This window comes from Aquila chrysaetos, chromosome 16 (assembly GCF_900496995.4).
Source record: "Aquila chrysaetos chrysaetos chromosome 16, bAquChr1.4, whole genome shotgun sequence".
Lineage (NCBI taxonomy): Eukaryota > Metazoa > Chordata > Aves > Accipitriformes > Accipitridae > Aquila > Aquila chrysaetos.
In genome coordinates, this window is record NC_044019.1 from 17,653,007 (window position 1) to 17,671,106 (window position 18,100).

General features: G+C 41.8%; 2 protein-coding genes across 10 annotated transcripts in view; both read left to right on the forward strand.

Annotated features, from left to right (window-relative positions):
* IPO7 (importin 7) overlaps nucleotides 1-4,933 on the forward strand; it is a 38,629-nt gene extending 33,696 nt beyond the window's left edge. Inside the window, exon 25 of the mRNA XM_030038741.2 lies at nucleotides 1,966-4,933. Coding sequence (XP_029894601.1) covers nucleotides 1,966-2,063 — 98 coding nt within the window. The 3' untranslated portion in view covers nucleotides 2,064-4,933. The remainder of the gene's footprint in view (nucleotides 1-1,965) is intronic.
* A 2,814-nt stretch (nucleotides 4,934-7,747) lies between these two features.
* The window catches only part of ZNF143 (zinc finger protein 143), a 50,832-nt gene continuing 40,479 nt past the window's right edge, over nucleotides 7,748-18,100 (forward strand). For 7 of the 9 annotated variants that reach the window (XR_003926842.2, XR_003926848.2, XR_003926849.2 and 4 more), the window contains exon 1: nucleotides 7,748-7,858. The gene's annotated coding sequence lies outside the window, so the exon portion shown is untranslated. Of the gene's footprint in view, nucleotides 7,859-16,745; nucleotides 16,864-17,475; nucleotides 17,679-18,100 lie in introns of those variants that run through there. The other 2 variants (XM_030038316.2, XM_030038318.2) reach the window with 2 other exon arrangements.

Here is an 18,100-nt window from a genome sequence, read left to right on the forward strand (position 1 = left end):
TTATTTGATTACCTGAAGGTGGATGAACTCTAGGTATGGTAACAAACACATTAAGTGCCTGATAAATTATTTCCTGATGTGACCTAGTCCAGCTGGGATAGACAATGATTCTATAGGTGGGAAAAGAGCAAATTATGGAAGTAGTATCCATCGGTAAAGCTACATCATTAAGCCTGTTAAATATTTCAGATTGTTATTCTTCAATACAGGTAATACAGACTTAAAAATATAGGAAGTTGGCAGATCTTCAGTTTTTCTTTTTTTGTTTTGCAAGTTTTCCAAGGTGTTTGAGAGTAAGCCAATATAGATCACTCTCTGAAGTCAGGGCTGAATTTTGAGTGATCAGTCCGGTGTCTCATACCCTGCATCCTATTTGCCAATTACTACAAGATCTTTCAAAATAGAAGTTCAGAAACCTTTCAATAAAAAGATTGGTAGTAAGAATGCACATTTTATAAGTAGTTTTTGTCAGAAAACAGCCTAAATTACCTCACAAAAGTGAGGTAAGTGTCCAGAATGATCCACTTTTAATAGTTATAAAATACAGTTTCACTGTGACCCGTCAAACACTTGACATCATATTGATGAGATTATATACCTCTTTTGCATTTCATGAAAAATAATGTTCTTATTTTTTTCAGCTGCTTATTCGTAGAGCAAGTTAGGTTCAGATTATGAAGTTTAACTTAAGCAACTAGATCCTTACAGGAAATTCTTGCGTACTATCGGAGCATACTGATAGTCCTTTTAGGCTACCTACCACACATGCAGACATCCTGCTAGAAGGATTTGGAATATAACTACCTCTCATTAATGTAGCTAAGAAGAATTTCCATAAGCTAAGAGATTTGTCTCCTGTGCACTATGGAGCCAGGAGCGAACAAAGCAATGGTCCCCAAGTCATGTTCTCCCCCCATCCTTCATTAGCTGTGGCAACATTTTTCTGGCCCGTTTCCAAAGAAACAGAGGCAAAACACAGATTCTCTAGATAATGTGACCTGTCCTGTATTCCCAGAAAGAGAGAGATTGCAACTATTTTGAGGTAGGAGAAAGCTCTTGGACTAGAAATAAGACATTAATAAGCGTTGTTATCTTGAGCTGGGAATAATAGAAACCTCCTGCATTATCTAGATTGTAGTAAAGGTAGATAGGAATACACATTTCTGTAGAAGTAGGTAGATAGAAATGTATAGATGGAAATACACATTTCTGTCTGCTCTTTACCAACCTCATCTTCAGTTGTCCATGTATTAGAGCTTGTGAAAACTGGTCTTACAGTAATCTTGGAAGGACAGAATATGCAGCTAGTAAAACAAGAAAGCTTAACTATCACCATTAGTTACAGTGATGGATATGTGGACCTCAGAAGCCTAAAGATCTTAAGGTTTGGTTGAAAATGAAAAGTGGTGTTGGTAGTTTTCTCTGAGTTATGTTACATTGTCTAGTAACCTAAACTCTAAATTATGTGCTTGGGTATGGCTATTTCTGCTTAAATTGTTGAATTGAGATAGGAACACTGAAAATTTAGGTACTGTCTGTGTACTGCTTTTTTGTACATGTGCTCTGTTACTGATTTGACTAAAAAGGTCTATTAATGTTAATCAGAAAGAATTGGGTGCCTGTTAGAAAGTTTAGAAGTCCAGCATTCATTCAGGTCCTGTTTCTGAAATGTAAAAATTACATACTCGTGTCCAAAAGCTGAAGTGTGGGCTTTTTAAAATATAAATTCATTCAAGCATAGCTATGACTCAATATTGAGAAATTAAAATAAATAAATAATCAGTCCATCTGTTGTTTGGGGCATTGCACATTTCCACTTTGTGAATGCTGATTACTTCCTTGGGTAACCCCAGGTTAAACCTGTATCTCTGAGAGACTCAAAATGGTCAGTCACAAAATCTTAATCTGTCTTCCCCCCTACGCACACACTAAAATATCTTCCTTCTGTTTTTTGTTTTGTTTTAGAATCCAAAATGATTGAAAAGCATGGAGGATACAAATTCAATGCTCCAGTTGTGCCAACTTCATTTAATTTTGGAGGCCCTGCCCCAGGAATGAATTGAATTATCACTTTTCCTGCTACTGTGTGATTGTAGTGAAGAGCTTGTGTTCCTCCCAATAGTGGTTCCAGAACTGGTTCATGTTATCTACAACTCACTCTAATTGATAAATAGATTGGACAAAAGCCCCAGAGGTGGGACCTGATCATGCAACCTAATACTGGAAAGCAAACCAGAGGGTTTTTTTGAAGATAGGAAGAATCTGAATTTAAAGCTTCAAATGACACACTTTGGAAATCGGAAATCAAGAGGGGATGTCATGAAGGCAGCTTTTCTTTTTCTGAGGAAAAAAATAGGCATGGGCTGCAGGACTATTTAAAATGTCTCATTTACAGTACAAGCTAGAAGGCAGACTTAATTTTTACACCTGTGGCGGTATGAGTATTTGCCCAATTTATTTCCCTTTTCTCCCTTCCTATTGGGTGTCTATTCTTTTAATGTAAATAAGATAAGGTAATCAGATAGCCTTACTTAATCTTCATCATTTCCATTTATCAAGATTGTTCATATGTAGAATATTGGACACTTAATGTAGCACTACATAACTGATAAATCTGTAAATGAATTAGCACTTTCATATTGAAACAAGCCTGCTAGCCTATGTACAAAAATAGCAAAATGTTTGCTGTTTATAAAAAATAAAAATAAAAAATAAGGGATGTATTGGGGAAAATAATTTCAAGTTATTAATTTAAAATGAACTAGCAGTTTTGTACCTGGTGACTTTGTGGTGCAGTCACCTCTGGTTGTGACTTGAATTCGGTTATGTAAAAAGGGGTTAGTGATATTTCATTGCTGCTAAAAAAAAAAAATAGCAACACCCTCTGTGTCCTTTGTTTTTCTTAAAGATCTCACTGTACAAGGTGAAATTTGGATACAAATGTGTACTGTAAGCACTGAGGAAAAAGTTACCTTCTCTAAAGCAGGTAAATAAGATGTGAAGTTCTGCTCTTAAGAGTTGATTGAAGTCTGTGGGTGAAACATCTATATATGCAATCTGTTAAAAAGACAACAATTAATTTGGCTAATCTGGGCTATGAACTATGAATGCAATTGTTTCCCCTAATTTTGCAAAATATTCTTTTTCCAGCACATGGTAGTGCAGGTGCACTACTCTTGCATTTCATTCCCCCTCTTTTTGCACTCCCAGCATTAGTGTGTGCTGTTGTCTGCCTAATCCAGACAGTGTATTTGAAGTTTTGCCAATCTTTCATTTTTGAAGCCACAATTTTCTTCCTTCAAAGTTGCTATAGTAACTAGTATTTTAGCTGGAGAGGCAAAATACAGTTCCCTCTGGGACCACTATCAAAACCACTGTTTGAAGAAGCCAGCAGGGAGATGCTGTGAATGGGTTGGCTTAAATGCCCCCTTTTTCTTTTCTAAAAGCAAAAATCCATAGGTTTTTGATCTTGCCTTGAGATCATTGGTGTCAGGTCTTTTAAATCAAATGTTTGTTGTTTTTTTTTTTTTTTTTCTTTTGGCTGTTTTTATATAAAAATGTCACCTGCTGTTACAATTGATATTAAACAAGCTACCTTAATTTAATGTAAGCCTCCAAAATTTAAATACAGGTTAAAAATAAACTGAGTTTATATCTGTAAAAATGAAATGCACATATATATATTATGATACTCAAAATGCAGTCTTCAGAAAATTGGTTTGTGTGGTGTGTTTTTTTGCATCAGCAGGGTAGCAGGAATTCATGGTTTGGGGTTTCCTTGATGAGCTGACCAGCACCATGCTCTGCCTTCCATTTGTTGCACAACCGCTAGCGCTTCTCTGGGCAGGTGTAGTGGGTTTTTTCCAGTCACTCTTCTCTGGTCTGCCTTTCTTCGGCAAATACAGTTACCTGCGCGCAGAGCTAATGTGAGAGATGGAGCCAGGACTATAATGCCACGTTGCCCTAGCCGAATACCAAAGGGATACTTTAAAAGCAAATTGTGGACTTAAAAGGATGGGTATTGCACCTGATGTGAAAAAGCCTAAAAAATTAAGCCTTGAATCAGAGTATTGATTATAGTAGAGGTATGAGAACCACCGTAGTACTTTTGAATCTTTAGCTGACAGGCCAAGTACCTATAGCAGAACTGATTTTTTTTTTTTTTTTTTTTTTAAATGTGTAACTCATGAGCACATACAGGTGTACTCCGGCCTCAAGATAATCTCTAGACAAGGTTTTATTTTTGTAGAAAAAGGTGACAGACATAACTACAGCATACGTTTTCCTGTGCATTCCTTGACCTTGAAAAATGCCCAGTTAGACATAATTTCTGAACATCTGCTTGTTGGGTATCTGCTTACCTTGTTATGCATCCCCAAAAAATCTAAGAGACTTAGGGCAGAGGAGACACTTCTGCCTCATGGCAGAAGATGTGACAGAGCAGCAGTGAGAAGGCTTTATATACAAAGCAGATGAAAAAAATGAGGGGAAAATCATCAATTTAGTGCCATTGTCATTTCTGGAACAGTTATATTTTTCCAGTCACAAGTCAAGGGAAGAATTTTATCTTGGTGTGAGGAATACAGTCTTACTTCAAGGGTGCTTTTATGTGTTGCTAGAATGGTTAGCAAGGAGCATCTTTTTTAAGAATGGATCTAGAACTTTGCTTTCCTTTGCTCCAAGAAATGTATTTATATAAATTGCAGAACAATTTTGCATTGTTGTTGGTGGTGATAGCGCATTTTGTGATGCAATATATCAATTTCAGTGATACACTTATGTCAAATTTAAAATTGATCTTCCTTCTAGAACTTGCAATTATCCATTCCATTTTGAAGGATAATGCAACTCTAAAGGAAGAGCTGGAAAATTTAAAGCCTCTGTTTTTTCTATTATGGAAGATCTCCTTGGATTAATAAACATCTAAAGCAAATCCTTATCTTCACTTATTTCAGTGTGGTGTTTTGAATGTAGCTGTATTCTTACAGTACTTGGGAGTCCTGTTCTAGTTACGTAGCTCTAAGGTTTGTATTTTCCTCTCTAAAATACTTCTTCAAGCAGAGATGTTAGGCACAACTACAGTCCTCTTAACTGTGTTAAATGTCATATGCTATTTTTTAAAATGTTGACATGCTGGGTAAATTTAATACCCTTTTTTCCTGAATCACTGTCTTAAAAGAATTATTAATAGGCATCAGCGTAGTACAGCAAAGCTCTGTACAAATCTCTTGTAGCCTAGCATTACTACTGCAAGATTCAAGGAGTCTGCAGTGGATTAAGTACAGAATACCCAACAATAAACATGCAGATGGTTTTAATTGTGCCTAGTAATTGAAACCTCAAATTTTATGGGTTAAGTTTTATTTTTCTAAAGGAAATTTCTGCCTCTTGTGACTATCAGTTCTCGAAGAGTAGAAACATCATGAAGCTTCTCAGCAATTTTATCTTTGCATGTTTCTGTCAAGTTCTCTTTCAGTCCTTCCTCATAGTACTTTTCTCTTGCTAAACATTTCCACTTCCTGGACCTGAATTTGTCCCCCTGTAACTCCCATGAGATGCTGCCAAGAACCTGTAAGCTCTCTGTACTTAAACAGTTCATACTGTAGGCAGTCATACCCCTGCTGATGCTCTCTCTCTGTGTGTATTCAACACCAAGAGCCATGGCTGCGTCCTTCTCTGGCATTTCAGCAGTGGGACTGATGCTCACTGATGACTGAGCAGTGCAGCTGAGGGGACGGCTCCTCAGTGGGTGCTGCAGGCTCCCACGGGGAAGCATGTGGTTCCAAAGTCAGTATTAGTGGCAGACCCAGCATTGTCTATGTATGGGTTTTGATTTAACAGATGTGGCAAATTTCAGGTAATGCTGGTCCAAACTTTGTATGCTTGTGAAGACTTTACCAGTCTTCCATGACTTGGGCTACTAATTCAGTTTTTATCTTTGGTGTATGATCAGCAGTGGGTGAACACTGCTTCTGAAAATTATGCAGAAATGGGCATTTATTTTTAAAAACATAGTTGGGAAGAGCACTACAGTTCTGCATTTCTGCTCAATCTACTATTCAAGTTTTAACCTGAATGCAGTATTAAAAAAAAATAAAGTTTATCAAAATTTGAGAAAAGCTTGCCAGGTACAAGGCGCTCAGTATTATGCTGTTAAACAGACTACACAAGCAAGCGATGAGTTCCTTGAGCTGGGTTTTTCTCTTACCTGTGCTCTGTGGGACCTTCTGCATACCCAGAACCAGGAATGTGGAAAAGCTTCATTTATCTGGTGGTGTAGCACTGATTATACATTACTTTGCAATCAATATGTAGTTTATTTAACTTAAAGGGTGTGTCATTGGTTTGCTTATTTCTGCTTTTTATAACCAGTCTCAGGTGTTGATGCTTTAGAAATGGCAAGTGCCTCAGAATGGGAAATCCTGAGTTGTAAGATTTGAGAGAGATGTTAAGTAATCTATTAATGTAAAGGTGTTGGTAAACCCAAAATAGAATTGTATTTTGGGTGTTTCATACCTACTGTACCTCAAATCAAAGTGATGGCTGTAATTTGTATTTTGGGTGAAAGTTTCCAATTAACAAACAGGAAGGAAAACTTGAAACTAAGAAAGGAAAATTGCTCTGTATTAGGCCTGGTTGGGAATAAGCTGGTTTTGGCTGTTTTGCCATTTGGCTATTTTTGACTGCAAGAATTTAGAACTGTAGTTCTGCAGTTTCGGGCGAAAAACTTATATGTTTTTATATCAGTCATGTTCAGAAAGGTCAAGTAAGCCCTACAGAGCTGGGTCTGTTGTCCTGTCAATGGCGATAGCTCATGTTAATTGCACAGTTCCGTTTTCTTAAAAAATCATCTACCAAAGTAACTGTAATACCCTTTAACTGCCTGTGGAGCTGCTGTTGGACTATTACACGTTTCAATACCTAAAAATCACGTGAGGATAAACATTCTCCAGCACAGCTTTAAGAACAGAGTCCTTATCCGCAAGAGCTGGGCTGAAAGGCAGCACAAGATAACGCGCCGGGAGGCTGGGGAAGGGCACCCCCACGGGGGCTTCCTCCCCTCCCCAGCCCTGCCCCGAGCAGCCCCTCCGCCAGGGCACCGCGCCCCGGCACCCTTCCAGCGGCCCCCCCCCCCCCCCCGGCTCCCGCACCGCCAAGGGACGGAGCCCCGCGCACCGCCGGCCCGCCCGCCCGCCTCCGCGGGGACGGCGGCGCCCCGAGCCCGGCAGAAAAGCGCCGGGGCCGTCTGTGGGGGCCGCGACGGCGGGGCCGGAGTCCGCGGGCAGGCCGCGGCCGAGCCAGGAGTCCCTCCCCGCCGGCGCCCGCCTCCTCCGGCCGCGCCGCTCCGTCGCCACCGCGGGGGGCCGGCCGTAACGCCAGGGGCAGCCGCCTCAGGGCGCAGCCCGGCCCCCCGCGCTCCCCTCCCCGCGGCCCAGCCGCTGAGGGACCCGCGGCGTCCCCCAGCGCCGCTGCCGCCGGGCGCCCTCCCCGGGGAAGGAAATGGCGCCCGACTCCCTCGCTCCCCCGTCGACGCACAGACGCCTCGCTCCCCGCGGCACAAAATGGCGGCGGCGGCGACGGCCCCGAACCCAGCCTAACCGAGACGCCATGAAGCTAGGGGGCGGGGCCCCGGGCGTCTAGCCAATGGGCACTGGCGCGGGGCCTGGAGGCGGCCAATGGCGAGCGGAGGCGGTGACGCGCGGCCCGGCGCGCCCAATGGGAGCGGCGGTAGCGAGGGCCGCGAGGCCCGCCCGCGCGGCTCGGGGCGGTGCTGAGGCGGGCGGGCGCTGAGGCGGCCGTTTCCTGTCCTGGTGCATGGTGGTCGGACGGAGGAATTGTTGGAAAATTTCTCGGCGAGGTTAGTATATAAATGTGTTTTTACCCAGTGTGCCTTATTCTAACCACCGCCATCTCCGGCTGGGGCCGCCGCGCCGGGCCGCCGAGCCGGGCCTCGCCCTCCGCGCCGCGCGCAGGGAGGCGGCGAGGGGCAGCGAGCGGGGGGGCAGGCGGGCAGCGCCGGCACCGACCGACACGAAGAAAGCCGCGGCTCCGCCGCCCGCCCGCTCCGCGCGGCCCGGCCCCGGCCCCTCCCCCCCCTCCCGCCGGGCCTGCCTGCGCCTGCCCGCCGGCATATCCCGCACCGCGGGGCGCGCCGGGCCCGGGCACCGGCCGCGGCCCCGGGCGGCGCCCCGCCGGCCGCCCCCTCGCGGGCCCGGGCGCGGGGGGCGCCCGTTAGCCGCTGCGTCACGGGCGGGGGCTGCCGGCGGCGGGCGCGCTCTCCGCGCGGGCGGGCGGGGGGGCGGGGGCGGGACGGGGTGTCCTGGCGCGCTCCGTGCCCCGCTCCTGCCCCGGGGCGCCCGGCGCTCGCCGTGCGGAAAGCTGGGGTTTGACGCGGGTTTTGCGTTTTCTGGTTTTTTTTCCTTTTTTTATCCTGGTATTTCCATTGTGACGGAGGGCAGGCTTGCAGAGCGGCGTTAAAACAATTGCCTGCAGAGTGCTCTCGGCCTGGCGTGCGGCTTGATACGCGCGCGTTTGGGAAGGAGTAATTCGCTATTCTTGCACGAAGTTGCTTATTTTTAACGTCGCTGTGTCGTAGCGCCGTGAGCGCTGCCGTTGCCGTGCTAACGCAGGAGAAGGTCCTTGCACGGAGCTTGTGAAGTAATCTATTTTAGTTCATCTCTTTCAACTCGCCAAAACACTATGCAAAATTATTTTAAGGGTTTTACAGCCTGCTCGCTCTTGTCGTTTCCTTCAGCTTTTCTTGTCTAGAACTTCTAATAGAACAGGATAACGAGAAGCTACTTCTCCAGAAAAATTACCTGCAATAACGCACAGATTTTTTTCAGTTTTCAGATAAGGCCTTATTTGCGGTGCTTGTTAGTCAAGAAAAAAATGACGTGACTTTCGTGCAAGTTAAATTTTCTCTTAAAACAAGCCTACGGTTGAGCAGCTCCAGTTACGTATAAAATCTCTTTAGGGTTTGTTTTGAACCATCAAAGAATTACATCTGACGTTATATGCAGAGCGATACCGGTACTTCTAAGGAACGTTATTCCAGTGATACAGAAACTTCAACCTTACAGTCTTTGAAAGAAAACATTTTCTCTTGTCATACAGTTTTCTCAAGATTCTGCTTCAGGTCTTATAAATCTGTTATGCCTTAGAGGACTATGTACCAGGTATTGCTGTTGCAGCTTCAAGGTGATCGTACCTGAAAAATTAAATTTGTTTGTCCTTGACTAGTAGCTTTCTAAGAGAAGTCATAGACATGTAGTATATTTTATCTTCTTTGTGTATGTGTGTTTGCCATACAGCTTTAGAATGGCAGGGTACAACATAACCATGTTTTCATGGCTTGTTTCTTTGTATTTCATGCATTAAAGTCTCTAGCTTTCAAGCTGTGTATATGTCAGAAGCAATTCATCTGAATCACTACAGAAAACGAAACTCGGGAATACGTAGTCAAATAATGCATGATTGTTTTGGTAATAGATTGCAGCTTAAATGAGATGTAAAAATAAACATTTTAAACAGTTTTGAGAAATGAATTTCAAATTATTGCATAATTTACATAAGGTATTCTCATTATTGTAATGAAATAATGCTTTCTTTCTAATACCTATCTGAGGAAGAGTTATTTTGCCTTCTATTAAGGGCTCAAATACAGCAAATGCTTAAGCAAGTGTAAAAGTTTCTTTAGCTAGGAAGTCACATGGACTTCACTCTGTATTCATGCTTGTGTAGCATTTGATACTTCTGTCATGAGCTGGCAATCTCTTTTCTCGGAGGAGACGGGTGCAGCGATAATAAAGTGATGAATATTCCCTGGGAATGGGCTGTACATTTGTTTTTGTCTCTCGAATATCTCAAATGATGTACTGCTTCAGCTCAGCAGGCTGCTGCTGGCCCATGTTTTGCTGTCTTGTACTGTCCAGGAGAAGGGAGTTGGTAGGAGTTTGAGCAGTGAACAGGGTCTAAGCAGCAGGCCGGCGGGTCGAAGCAGCCGTGCCTGCTGACACCTGTGCTTCTGGTGCACGGGCTGCCTGCCGGCGGCCTTCTCGCCTATGGTGCTGTTGGATGTACAGAGGGATTAGGCTGAGGGTTCCTCAGCTTAAGTTTGGTGGTGGTAATGGTCTCTCCCTGGACACCATCTTTTCTGGGCATTCCTTAAAACATTATGCGTGTGTGTATTCTTGCAGACTTACGTATTGACCTTAATAAAATGTATGGGTTTTGTTTAAAGCTAAAAAGATGACAAGATTGGAACTGGGTTGCTTCTCAGAGTAATTTGGCTTCATTTAGAGTGCGGGATGTTGATCTTTCCTTGCTGTTGCATGTAAGTCTTGGCCTTAAGAGTTTTGGGTTAAAACACGCTCAGCACAGGTGGAGTCTTTGAGAAACACTGTTATTAAATTCTGAGGAGTCTTTAGTTGGCAGTGTGAAACTATTCGTTTTCCAAAGCATAGGGCTCAGCTGAATTTGGATGAGTTTCCACACACAAAGCGAACGGCACATGCCTGATAATCAGGGCAATTCTTCCAGTTTCAAACGTCGTAATGGACAGAATGCAAATACGAGGAAGACCTAACTTTTCTCAGTGCTCTTGTAGTCAGATCCCTTCATTACTCTTTTCCTGTCTGCATTTTGACTTGTACCCTCTTCCTTGATCATCCCCATGATTTCTGCTTCCCATGCCATCTTTTGTAACTCCTGCTGTCTCTGACATGCGTACATACGTACCATAGCATCCCAGGCCAACCCTTTGTTTGCCTTTTCTTGCCACTGGCTTTTTTCCTGTATTGTCACATCTCTCACACATTTTTAAGGCTCAACAGCATGCTTTCTGCTTGTTCTGCATTAATAGATGGTCAGTTTGTTCTTTCATCTCTTCTGTGCTGCAAGGAAATTGGTGCACCTGGTAAAGAGAGCATGAATTGGGTAGCCAATTCCTGTGCCTTGTGCCACAAAAAAATCCCAAAAGATTGAAGGAAGGTTTCTGCTTAGTTTATGGATCCCTAAGATGGATCGTGATCTGAACAGATGGATCCTCTTCAGGAATCTGAGAATTCAGCTCTGAAATGCAAGTCCCTGTAAACGGATGTGTGCATAGGTATTGTTCTGAGGATGGAGTGAGGAATCTGAGGGAGGTGCCTGTCCATGGGCACCACATTTCTGGGGGAGGAGGGGAAGGAAGCCTTAGGAGCCATCATGGCACAGTGGGGTTTATGGGGTTCTGCCTGTACTGTACCTTAAGTCTGTAACTTGATCTGCTCTTAGTTGTATTTACTGAAGGGAATATGGTTTTGGTCTGCTCACTCTGTGCAGCATGCATCAGGAATTGACCAGTTACTCAAAACCAGAATTGGGCTATATTAGTGAATGCTTCCAGTGACTTAGTCTGCTAAAATTTTCTGGGTTACACTGCTTTTTTAATTGTATAGTGGGATTGTACTTTGCTGTACCGAGATGATGCTTGTTAAATAAATTAAATTCTCAGTTTTGAAGGGAATAATTTACAGTTCCAGCAAGTTCTGCGATACTCAAAGCTGACATCAGAGTTACACTTACAATTACTTAGTGCTTCCCTCAGTTTGTATTTTATTGTCTGCTGAACGTTTTCCTCTGTATACGCTTCTTGAGGGGGAAATTGTGTTACCTGCTTAATGCTCTTGGACTTCATTTCTGATGACGGACTTCTCTAGAATTGGAAGATGGGTCTGTAATTGCAAGTTAGCTGGTGTTGCCCATATCTTAAGTATATTCATACTGAGCTAACATGGTATTACACAGAGTTTCTTAGAATATATTTAGATATACTGTTTTTCAGTTTACATTTGTGATCTGTTTTTTTGCAATTCAGGGTGAAGGTTGGTAATTCAGTAGGCTGTCCGTTTAGTTCCTGAAATACAAGTATAGACTAAAACACTTCTGTTAACTGTCATGGCTAATACTGATACATCTGTAATGTAGTTATCAGATTACTAATTAACTCATAACCAGACAAAACAACCCACTCAAAATTCCCCATTTTGTTGGCTGTCTAAGCAGATTTGCAGGATTTGAAGGGGCACAGCCAGGATTAATTATTTTGGTGATGTAAATTAGACACTCTTGTGATTTCTTGACAATTAAGAGACTTAGAAGTCTGTTTGATGTGAAACATTGATAGAAATAGTTGGTCTCAATTTCTTTCAGTTTTTTAGCTCTTAAGTATTCATCTATTCACCTAATGTTCCTTGTTTTATTTAAAACACTCACTGATATAAATGGAGGTTTTATGATTTAAGGATTAAGCAGCCTCCTGAAGTGCTTCAGAAGTTAACTATCTTTTCTTTTTAAAAACTGCAGATAGGCATTACTGCTCATTTCTAGGAGTAATTTGAATACGATCTGACATGCATCATCTGGATGCCTTCTTTATATAGCCGGTATTTTGTGTATATACACTTGATGGTAAAAAACAAAAGCCAGTAGTTTTAGAAACACATAGGTTCATTGGTTAAGTGCTTTAAGTCTGTTTCTCACTTTATGACTTTCAGGGGGGGAAAATCCACTTGGAATGAGATCTAGTGCTTTATCTCACTAGCATGTGTGCTGAAAAATTATTTAAAGGATTTTGGGTTTTGGTTTTTTCTCAGCTTAGTTAATCATGTTCTAAGTTTTTCAAGTATAAAACAGAAAATTAGATGACCTACCATAGCTTCAGCTTTTTTCTGAATTCAGGCCCAACATTCAGTTTCTGAGTGTGCACATTATAATTATTTATCCTTACTTTTTTTGACTATTAAAACAAAAATAATTTATTACCAGTCAGTCTGCAATAAAGAAGTGGGGTGTTTTTTAGAAAACAAGGTATGCCTGAGCATTGATGATACAAGTTTGGCTGGGAGAGAAGAAATGTATCTTAACTTTGAGCAAGGAATACCATATGAGTTGAGAGAAACTTGCTGGCTTGTTTTGGTGAGTGAGTTACATTGTTCTGTTGCGGTATGCCTGCAACCCATTCCATGCGCACACACAAGTATTATGAATGATGCATAGGTGTTTTCAGTCATATTGAATTTGATGTTTTGGTACAGATTATATGGCCCTTTCTCATGCTAAACCTATATGGCAATGTACTAAGAGTAACTGTCTCATTAGTGCATTGATCATTGACCAGGTGCATTAGTATACTTCTTCGTACTTTAATAAAGCTTTCAGAATCCTGGTCTCTGTACCTCTGCAAACAGTGCTATATGGATCTCAGTTGCTTGTTGCCTTCCCTGCAGGATCTTTGGAATCTGATCTCTCGAAAGACTCCCAGATCTGTTTCAAATCTCTGGCTCAGGAGGCCGTGCTGGTCATTGGGGTAGTTACTTAGAAGTAGTGCTGTTGTAGTAGTGCTGCCCAAGGCAAATCATTGAACTAAGCATTTGCTGGTGAGGTGCTTGTCCCAGAACTGCAGCATGAGTTTAATTGGCTTTCTGTCAGCACTGCTGAATATACTGATGGAACTACTCTTGACCTCCATTGATTAACCAGTAATTTCTTCTCTAATAAATTCAAGAAACATGAAGTTAGCAGTCGTATTTGGGATCAACCTGAGTCTTTTCCAGGCGTGTAGGACTTCTTGGTGGGTGGCTTTCTGATCTGTCTGCATTTTTTTAAGTGCCCTATGTTTGAAAATCACAGCATCCTTAGCACTCCCACAGTGTGGAATTGCGCACACATGCGTAATCTTGTAATATTAGTTAGAGTAAGGATTTGTAAACATTCTGTATTTGCACTGGTAAATCCAATTACTTTTTTTTTTTTTATAAAATGCAAGCATTGATCTCTGACAATACTTCTAACATTCACCATTTGTAGATGGGATTCACAGTGTAAACTGAATGTATGGTGATGACTTTGGGGGAAGACGACTGCTGGAACATAAAGTAATTATGTGAGGCTAAATGTGGTTCTCACTGCTCACACTGAAGAGTTGTGCTTGGTTATGGCTGTGATAAATTTGGTTTTGCATTTATATGTTATTTTTTAAGAGATATCAAACTCTGTGGCAGTGAATTAGTCTTGAACTGCATTGTAATCAGGATGTATCTCTGGTGGAACAGAAAGGTTGAAATACTGCAAAAAGACTAAAAAGGAGCCTTGAGTTTGACTGCAAACCTCTGCTTTGGGCAGCATGAGTCTCTGCAAGTTAGCTGTGCTGCTGCTCGGAGTGTGTACATCATGCTTATGCAGTTGACAGTGCTGTCAGTCTTGATTAGGCTCTTCTCCAGGGCCAGTGTTAGAGCCTGTGGTTCATAATTCACAACACTTCTTTGCTATCTAGAAAATAGTTGTGTAATTTGCTATTAAATTGTGTATCTTACCCCTCTGTCTGGATCCAACTATTGTTACCAGATTCTTTAGTAGAAGTTTTGTTATGTATTTCAGCTTTGTTTCCATTTTATACCGTGGATGATTAATGTGGTGGAAATTGCTGTTTAATTATATTTTGCTTGCCTTTACAAGAGACTGGAAAAAATACAGCAAAAGAAGATTATAGGAGAAAGCATGTAGAAACTTAGAAATGCCTAACATTAAGTAGTTTATATTTATCCACTAAAAGTCAATCTGACCGATCATAGCATGAAATCAATGTTTCGGTGCAATGGTAAAATACTGAAAAAGCTAAGGGCTGTTGATGAAGAAAGAAATCCATGTCTCAGCTATTGAAGCATTTGATCAAAGCATCCACAGGATCTAGATGTCATTTCTGAGCCTGCTACAGATTTCTTTTGTAATACTGTAAGAGATTACCATACACGTACATACGGGAACAAAAGTAAGATTTTAGAGAGCCCTAGTTCTGCTGTGTTTTTATTTCTGAGCTTAGAGCTGCTGAATGACTTTATGTAATTAGTAAGCTATACACTTGCGTCCTCAAAAAAAACTTTGGACTAGTCAGTTTTTCAGTCTATGCCAGTCACTTTTTGCACTGAGATCCAAAAGGCTGTAATGCATATTAATTATCATTTGAAGTGTATTTACCCAGAATGTTAATTGTAGGTACTAATTTTGATTTTTTCACAAATGTTTGTTAATCATACTAGTTTGGGGAAATTACTGATATTTGCAATCATATCAGTTGTTTAGGACCCTAATGCAGTCAGTATTTAATTCAGAAGAACCTTAATTATGTTACTGTGCTGACATACTTGAACTGGTTTTGGGATCCAGCTTTGTCAAACATGGGAATGCAGTTTCCTAAAAATCCTCAATGAAAGTTTCAGTATTGTGGGGTTATGTGTCATTTGCCATTTTACTTTTCTGGATTGGTTTTTATTTGTTGTTTTTATAAGTTTTGTACGTTATTTAGAAGTGTATTAAAAATAAAAATGAAGTTTCTTTTCAAATGAAATAAATGGATATTATTTCAAACTTCTCAGTGCTGTCTGCACAAGGAGGGTGAACAATCACAAGGTTGCTTAATATCTGGAGTAGCTTTTTTCCTGTCTTTCTCAGATCTTTCTTCCCGCACATTCTAGATTGCATTTTATAACCGTTAGTTTTCTTCCATGACTGCTATTACAATTTATTCATTCCATTTCCTGTTAATCATCCTCTAAGCATGATCTTTTTTTCTTTAAGGAGTTTCTGCTACTGTCACTGCAGGTTTTTTCCTTTGTCCGGCAATACAGTGGTATAGCCATTCTTTAAATGGCAAATTCCTGCTGTTTTCCAGGTGTTACTTGCCACATTCTCCACTATATGGGGTTTCCTCATGCTGTCCTCTCAGCTGCCAGAGTTCCCAAGTACCCCAAACCCTGCTCGATGGGAGCATGCCCTCTACCAGCTCTTGCTTTTGGTTTTCAGCTGCCTAAATCCCACCTGCTGTTTCTTAGTTGTTCGATTCCTAGTTTTCAGCAGAGACTCCTGTTTCCAGTTGCTAGATTGAGTTTATGTAAAAACTTCTCTTTTAACATTGCATCTTTTCTCCAAAACAAGTGAAAGCACCCAAAAGATTCTATTTGTTTGAGTATTAGTGGAGGGAAAAATACAGGAGGTGCTCTCTAGATAGGCAACTTGATGAAATCTTCATGAAAAATCCTTTATTTTTAAAACCTACCCACCGCCCCTGGTTTCTGAGTGTTGAGAATTTAAAGCATGCTTGAGTTCACAGTTTTTTCTGTTCAGAGAATTTGGTGGGGGGAGGTGGGGGGTGGTGGTGGGGGTTTTTTAATAAAAAATTGCACCTATGTACCCTGCTGGATGGCCTATTTTATCTGTCAGTGTTATACTGGGGGTTTACATTGCTGGTGCAGCTTTTGTCAAAAAGCATAATAAAGTCAGCAATGCGCATCACTAACTCACTGCTTTTGCTTTGTAACTAACAGTGCAAGACTTGTTTCAGCATCACTTCTTGCAACTGGCTGTTGCTTCCTTCTATCAGATGCTGTTTTCAGTTCAGAGATTTTTTTCAGTCTAACCCTATTCGTCTCAGGCTGATTTTTTTGTGGGAAGTATTTTAACCATCTTAAAGAATGGTAAGATTTTCCCTGCATGAATACTATAGGAGTGTTTCAGTGACTCATCATTTCAGGAATGCAATACGCATTAGTGTCCTTGTGAAAGTCTTCCCAAATATCATCATTAACGTGCCTTTGAAATTGCAACTTGCGTAAGTCAAGTCTCAAGTTTTCACTTCAGTGAGTACCTCATGACTAAGCCTGTATTTGTGTCTTTTCTGTAGGACAGCTCTTGAGATTAAGCAGAACACACGTGCATCAGTCTTGTTGGGCAGCCATGCAGGCCCCACCCCAGGGTTCACAAATTTTCCTAAAAATGGATGCTTTCAGCTGCTTCTTAACTAATGAGGTGCAAAATTTGAAGCAGGTAAAGGAAATCTTTCTCTCCCAGGTTCATGCTGACAAAATTTCTGGCAGACAGGAGGTTTAAAGAAAAAGCTTAGTGATGCAAATGCACAGAAAATAAAAGCAGTGATGTAGATTAGGGAAAGAAGCTGGTGAGACTTGGATTGGAAGAAGGATGAAGACAAACTTGCTGGAAGCTAAGGAGAAAGCAGCATATAAGCCAGTTAGCAGAAAAGGCGGGGGGGAAGACCCGAGTTGGATGAAAACAGGCTGGTTTCAAAAAACCAAGACAAATGAATAAAAATGTCATAGGAGACTAGATTTGCAGAGTGGATGATGTACCAACAGTATGGTGATGCTGTTTTAAATGTATGCAATATCAAAATTACTAGGTATCATAGAACAGTTTAAGTAGGAAGGGACCTCCAGAGGTTATGTAGTCCAGCTCTGATCAAGGCAGGTCTGATTAGACCAGGTTGCCCAGGGCTGTGTCATGTTGAGTCTTGAACGCCTACAAGGATGGAGAGTCCATAACCTTTCTTTGCAATCTGTTCCTGTATTTGACCACTCTTACAGAGAAAAAAAAAAAGTAACGCTGTAGGAGCAGTATCTCTGCGATAGCCTGACCCATTTCTCCACAACATAGGCCGACTTCACATCATCTTTAGTTCTTTCCCTATCCTCTTCCTCAGAGCTCATAGCCCTGTCTGGTTAGCCTGTCTTCTCCACACGGGAGGAAGAGGAGAGGCTGAAAGTGAGCAGCACATCTGCTTTTGGCAGAGGGTACTCCTCCCTGCACAGCAGAGTAACAGAGCAAAACTGCTGCATCACCCAAGAGTGAGTGAAAGCTGGGGTTTTGCTGTGTGGAATGGTTCCACTGCTACAACTTCCACTAGAGGGGATGTACTTCTGAGATGGGTCTGAACATGAACTGTCTTGAGACAAAGAGGCAGGAAGGTGATAGACAATGGTGTGATGGACATGTAGAGCAGACCAGCAGTAAGAGGAGACTTGGGGACTAGTTGCAGAAGGAGTTTGTGTAGACATGGGAGTATTTTAGATTATTTTGACAAGAAGGATGGGATTATATTAGGGAAGAGGGATGTGCTGGAAATTTGGTACCATGATAGGACTGGCTGAAGAAGGAAAGTGGTACTTCAAGGAGAAGGGATGAAGCTGAGGATAAGAAGCTAGTGGAAGGACAGAGGACTGGGGAGAGGATATATTGGAAGGGATAATTTTAAAGGAGTCAGAATTGG